The 6,000-nt window shown below is 63.5% G+C and overlaps 1 protein-coding gene across 1 annotated transcript in view; it reads right to left on the reverse strand.

Moving 5' to 3' along the window:
* RGS10 (regulator of G protein signaling 10) overlaps positions 1-4,284 on the reverse strand; it is a 44,440-nt gene extending 40,156 nt beyond the window's left edge. The window contains exon 1 of the mRNA XM_056121042.1: positions 4,125-4,284. Coding sequence (XP_055977017.1) covers positions 4,125-4,173 — 49 coding nt within the window. The 5' untranslated portion in view covers positions 4,174-4,284. The remainder of the gene's footprint in view (positions 1-4,124) is intronic.
* Between the last annotated feature and the right edge of the window lie 1,716 nt (positions 4,285-6,000).

Raw genomic sequence — 6,000 nt, forward strand, 5'->3', positions numbered from 1 at the left:
CACAGCGCTTGGGCTCCACGTCCCCTCTGAGTCCTGCCCTCCGGGGCTGGCGCAAAGCACAGCGGGGAGCGCCTTCACGCACCCCAGGGTCAGTCCCCGGGACCACAGATGATCCCCCCGAGAATCACCAGGAGGGATCCCTGAACACAGAGGAGCACGGCGGGGTGTGGTCACAGAAAAAGAAAGAGGAATTCTGGAAACGGAAGCAGGGCTCAGCCAGGGTCATTTCTTCAAGCCGCTGGGGTATGTCCCCCCGACCCTGAGTTGAGTAAGACCCTTGGTGGCACCCTGGCTGGACACCGGGTGGATGGTATAAACCGCACTAAATTTATGCTCATCGGTTTTTCTGCTTCCCCCAGATAGCTGTCCCCTGCAGCGGCCGGGGCTGGCGGCCCCCCCGCGCCGCCCTCGGAGCCGTGACAGCCGTGCTGCCTGATAAGCCTTTCAGGGGTTCTCCTGGAGCGAAACAGCCCCACAGACTTCCGGGGACCCATTTCCCTCCACACACACAAGTTCTCCTCTCAAGGCCTCAGTGGGGTGCTCAGGGCCCCTCCTGGGGCTCCATCCCTCCAGCCCCAATGCCCCGGCTGCCCCCCTACCTTCAGTGCTGGGCATGCCTCCCCGCCCCCCGTCCCCATGCCCCTCAGCCTGGCCCCAGGGCCTCCTGGTTCCAGCCCTGCAGCCCTGCCCACTGCATCTCTCCCGGGACGACTGGAGGGTGCCAAAGGGCAGGGACTGCTCCGGAGCAGGTCAACCCCAGGCCTCCCACCCAGGTCCTGAGAAGCCGGCAGGACCCCCATCTCCACGCCCCTGTCTGCGTGTGTCTCTCCCCTTCCCCCCTTCCTCCTTCCTCCATCCAACGACAACAACCCAGCAGCACCTTCTGATCGTCTCTCAGTTCCCCAATGCAAGAATGGTGGAGCTCAGGGAGGACTCCTGACTGTGTGCTCAGCGGAGGACTCCTGACTCTGTGCTCAGCAGGGGACTACTGACTCTGTGCTCAGTGGGGGGACTCCTGACTCTGTGCTCAGTGAAGGACTCCTGACTCTTTGCTCAGCGGGAGGACTCCTGACTCTGTGCTCAGCGGGGGGGGACTCCTGACTCTGTGCTCAGCGGGGGACTCTTGACTCTGTGCTCAGAGGCCACTCCTGGAAGTGCTCGGGCAACCCAGATCTGGACGACTATCGCAGACACAGCCGCATGCAAGGCAAGTGCCCTAACCACTGTACTGCTGCTCCAGCTGAAAGACATCACTCCTTGTGGAGCACTGTTCCAACACACAAGACCCTTCTGGAGGTCGCTGCTTTCCAGCAGGTGGTGACTGCTGGGCACAGAGGGTTGACACGGTACAGGCTGTGGCTTTAGGCCTCTAGCAGCAGCTGCCATCAACAGTGCAGGCAGGGGTGAGACGGCGCCTTCTTGGGCCCTACACACTTCAAGGAGTAAGAATCATAATCAGATGCTTGGAAAGGCACCATCCTCGGGGGCCAGAGAGAGAGCACAGCGGGAAGGGCACTTGCCTTGCACACGGCCATCCTAGGTTCAATCCCAGGCACCCATATAGTCCCAGAGCCTCAAGGATAATGACTCCTGAGCAGAGAGCCAAGAGGAAGCCCTTGAGCACCGCTACTGGATGCCCCAAATCAAAACCAAAAACAAACCACCATCCTCGTCCTCCCACCTTGGTCCCCAAGGCTGAACTGGCAGGCGTGCCAGGAGTGGGGTGGGCATCTCTGGAAAGCTGCATCTGATGAAGCCGCTTCAACCATCCTCACCCCATTTCAATGGTTCCTGAACTCTGAGAAACCTCCAGAAGGAGAATAAAGGCGGCTCACTGCGAACCACGGGACTCAGGCAAGTACCCAAGCCCTCAGCTTTCCGATAATCTTGTGCTGAAAACCAGAGACCGGTTCAAGCAGACGCTTCTGGGAGGCAGGAGCATCCGGTCAGCTCTCACCAGGTTCCTACTGCACAGACCCAGCTTCTGTCGGGCCTGGCCTTCTGCAATCTGGAGAGCCTCTAAGAAAAAGAATCCCGGGGCCGAGAGGCAGGACAGCAGGTGGGGAATTTGGTTTGCAGGCAGCTGACCAGAGTTCCATCTTCTGCACCCCAGCTGGGCTCATCAGGATGATCCCTGAATGCAGAGTCCAGAGTGAGCCCTGAGAACCTCCAGAGGTGGCCCCAAGACAAAATTTTTAAAATGCCGAAGAAGAAAAGAAATTCAGTACAGAGTCTTGTGGTCACTAGGCTGGACCCCGTGGCCTTCAGGCCCACACCCCTTTGTTTCCTCCTGTCCCCGATGCTGCTCATGTGTCCTTCCTCCAGGGACATTTGTCCATTAGGGGGTCGACTTTCGACCTTAGTGATTTCGACCAATCACTAAGCAAGTTGGTGTTTGGAGGGCAAGACCCAAACCAAACCCGAACAGCACCCCAAAAGCAAGAGTTGCCCTCAAGCCCACTTGTTCTCTACGAAAGACTTCAAGCCTCCAAACTAGCTAAGTCTGCTCATGGCAACTCCTAACAAACCAGAGCTCGCAGCTATTAGCCATTATGCATCAGGTGCTATACTTGGGACTTCATTAAACTTAAGTGCATTTAATCCACAAGCCCATGAAATCCATTTTACTCGTGGGAAAACAGACACAACGCAGAGCCGGGCTCCGGTTTACCCAGAAACACTGATTATAACACCTGCCAGCCTCCATTGTGTCTACCCCGCCATGATCACTTTCAAGGTCTGTATGGTTCGGTAACTAGTTCCCAAATTTCCTAATCATTTAGCAATTGCCTCGGAGGTCAAGTCAGCTCGGCCAAGGTCACTGAGTGATAGCGCTTGGATGGGACCCAGTAGCTTGGCCCTGTCCGAGGCTCCTATGGGGATTCGGCAGTGCTGGGACTAGCCAACAAGAGGGAAAAGTGAACCTGAGTGGCCAGCACTCTGGGAAGGTCTGTGAGTGGCCGTGACCACCATCTCCGGCAGCTCTTTCTAATGACCCCGGGGAGTCCTTCCGCGGTGGGGGGCTGAGCTCTTCCCTCACTGGGGCTCAGGGGACCTGAAGTGATTTGCTGCAATTTGACAGATGGGAAACCAGCGTCCACCACCACGGAGCAAAGAGCCAGTCCTTACCTTTCCTGTTGCGGCTGCCGCCCCCAACAACTCACAGAGACGCTCCACCGTGGGCTTCCCCACGCAGCCCGCCCCCCTGAATTGCATCCACGCTCTTCACCATATAAAAATGAGATCGGAGGTGGGCAAGACTGGGACCAGCGGTGCACAGACTCTGGCGGCAGCGGGGAGCCCACGCCTCCGAAACCCGGGGGATTCTCCGGCTGGGCTGCGGCTGGGACCAGCTGCCTTGAAGCGTGCGGCTTCTTCCCCTGCTGTGCAGGCGCAGCGCCGTGGGGTGAAGGATTCACCGAACCCCAAGTCCCCCGTGCACAAGTTTTTGCTCAGAGGGACGCAGCTGTCCCACCACGCGGAGCAAAAGGTAGTCAGAGGGTCCGCGTCGGGAGCTGGTACCCTCCGACCGCGGGTGCGCGGGCCCCTCCCACGGTCCCGCTCCGTGGCTGCAGGTGGGTCCACAGAAGCAGCCGAGCTGAACCTCTTGTCAAGGCAGCCCGGACTTCGGGGTGCCACGCGTCTCCACGCGTCTTCACCGGCCCCAAGTCCGGCCTGGCGGTGCCCAGCCGCCCCGTCGGAGGCGCGCGCGCAGCTGGGCGCCCGCAGCCCCCGGGAACTGGCGTTGGGGTGGGGCGGGCAGGCGCGCTTTCTGCTTTCAGAGCGTCCAGCCCACGCCATCTCCAAAGTTTGGGTCTCTCCCAGACCATCACTGCAAAGACAACCGCCGCGGTTTCCCCCTTTTCCTCCAAACTTCCTTCCCCGGGGGAAGGCTTCAGCGCCGTGGCCCCGGTTGGGGGAGCGCAGGGGCGCGCGCGCGGGTGGGAGCGGCCGGCTGGGGTGGGGTAGGGGGGCTCCCGTCGGGGCGGCCGCGCGGAGCCGCGCCCGAGAGCGGGCGGGAGGGCAGGATGCCCTGGACGGGGCAGCGGGTCGGGCCCGCGCGGCTCCAGGCGGCCCCTCGGGGCGCCCCGACCCCCGGCCCGCGCGGCCGCGGGGCCGCTTACCTGACGGCGGCCGCTTCCTGCTCAGCCGGCTCACGGCGCGGTTGAACATCGCCGCGGACGCCCGGGGAGGAAGGAGGAGCAGCCGCGCCGGAGCTGGAGGAAGGCGAGGAGGCTGCGGCCGCCGGGGGAGGAGCCGGCTCGGCGCCGCCCCGCCGCGCCCGGCCCCGCGCGCCGCCCCCTCCGGCCCCGCGCCGCGTGGCGCGTTCGGGGCGCCTGCCTGCCCGCGCGCGCGGGGGGCCCGGGGCGGACCCCGCCAACGCCGCCCCCGGGAGGGCGGACCCGCGCCCGGGAAGGGGTGGGGGGGGGACGCCCCCAGCGCCGCCTGGGCCTTCGGCACCTCCCCCGGGCGCTCGGAGAGTCCTGGGGGACCCAGCGGGGCTTCCCCACGCAGCCTCCCGGGGGCTTGTGCGCCCCCCAACTCCATCCACACATACAGACACACACACAAAGACACACACAGACACACACACACAGACACGCACACACACAGACACACACACAGACACACAGACACACACACACACACACACACACACACACACACACCGGTGTCCCGTTTGCAGCCCGCGGCCCCGGGGAGCTGGACACGGCGCCGTGGGCATCCCCGGCCTCGGCGGGGGGGCTGGCAGGGGGATCACCACTCGGTGTAGAGACCCGCGGGGTGCAGCAGCACCCCCGTCCCCGGGCTCCCCCGCCTCCCCGCGCCCGGGATGGGGGCGCAGGGCCGGTCCGCCCCGGCCGGGGCGTCGCCGCCGCACCCCGCCGCGCTGGCGGCGCTCGGAGCCCGCCGAGTCGGAGCGGGTGGGCGCCCTCTGGCGAGGCGCGCGCTGGAACCCGGCGCTCTCAGCACCGGGGCCTCAGGGGGTCCGCACACCTGCAGCAGCTACTGGGGGTGGGGGGGTCCCCGTCTCTAACTTTAGGGACACGTGGCGCGCCTCCCGGCGGGGCCTCCTCGCCCTGCGCCGACGGCGCGCGCTGCGCCCGGCCCCGCCGCGGCCGCCCGTCACCTGCCCGCAGCCTCGCGGGCCCCCGACTCGCTTCTCTTCTGCAAAGCGGCCCTGGCACGGGTGTGGGTGGGTGTTCGGCAGCCTCCTTCTCCTGAGCGTTTTGGGTCGCGAGGGATTCTTTGTGGCGAGCCTTATTTTTTCTCCTTGTGTATCTGGCTTTGTCTCTAAATTGGGCTTTATTTTTAGCTGTACTAATTGCTATTTTTCTAAGCCGGGCCCGTCGCCGGCCCCCTCCACCCACCCTTTCTCCGCGTTCTCACTAGTTGGCACTTTCTTTGATCTCTTCTATTCTGAGCTTCCCGTTCCGCTGTTCCCCCGTTTCGCCTCCCCCAGCCCCCTCCTCCACCCCCACCCCTTCTCAAGCCTGCTGGCCCCTCGGCCCCCTCGGTCTGCGCCTTCCCTTCACTTCTCAGACTTTTCCTGAGCTCTGGCCCTACCCGCGCCCTTGGGCTGGAGGGTTTTTTCCCTGGCTCCTGAAACTGACAAGGGTGGCAGCGGGGCGCTGGGCGTGGAGACCATGGCACGGGGCACAGGGGGACATCATCCCAAGCCGAAGGAACGCCAGAGTGTTACCGAGGCACCTCCTCGGGGCTGGTGCTTCCATTCCTGTACCCTGAACCTCCAAACTTCTGTAGTGTTTTCCCACACTCTCGCCCGATTGCCCAGGACTCTTAAACCCCGGGCACTGTAATCCGAAGGAGGTCGCTCCGTTCTCATAACAATCCAGGAACGTCCTGAGAGCAATCCACATGCAAACAAGTCCAGGACCGGGCGCTGGGGGCAGCAGATGGGGGGTGGGGGGTGGTGCAGAGCTGAATGTTAGGTCCACCTCTGTGTTCCGAAAAAAAAACCCTGGGTTGCTCGTGGGC

Source organism: Sorex fumeus, unplaced genomic scaffold (assembly GCF_029834395.1).
Source record: "Sorex fumeus unplaced genomic scaffold, SorFum_2.1 ptg000043l, whole genome shotgun sequence".
NCBI classification, from domain to species: domain Eukaryota; kingdom Metazoa; phylum Chordata; class Mammalia; order Eulipotyphla; family Soricidae; genus Sorex; species Sorex fumeus.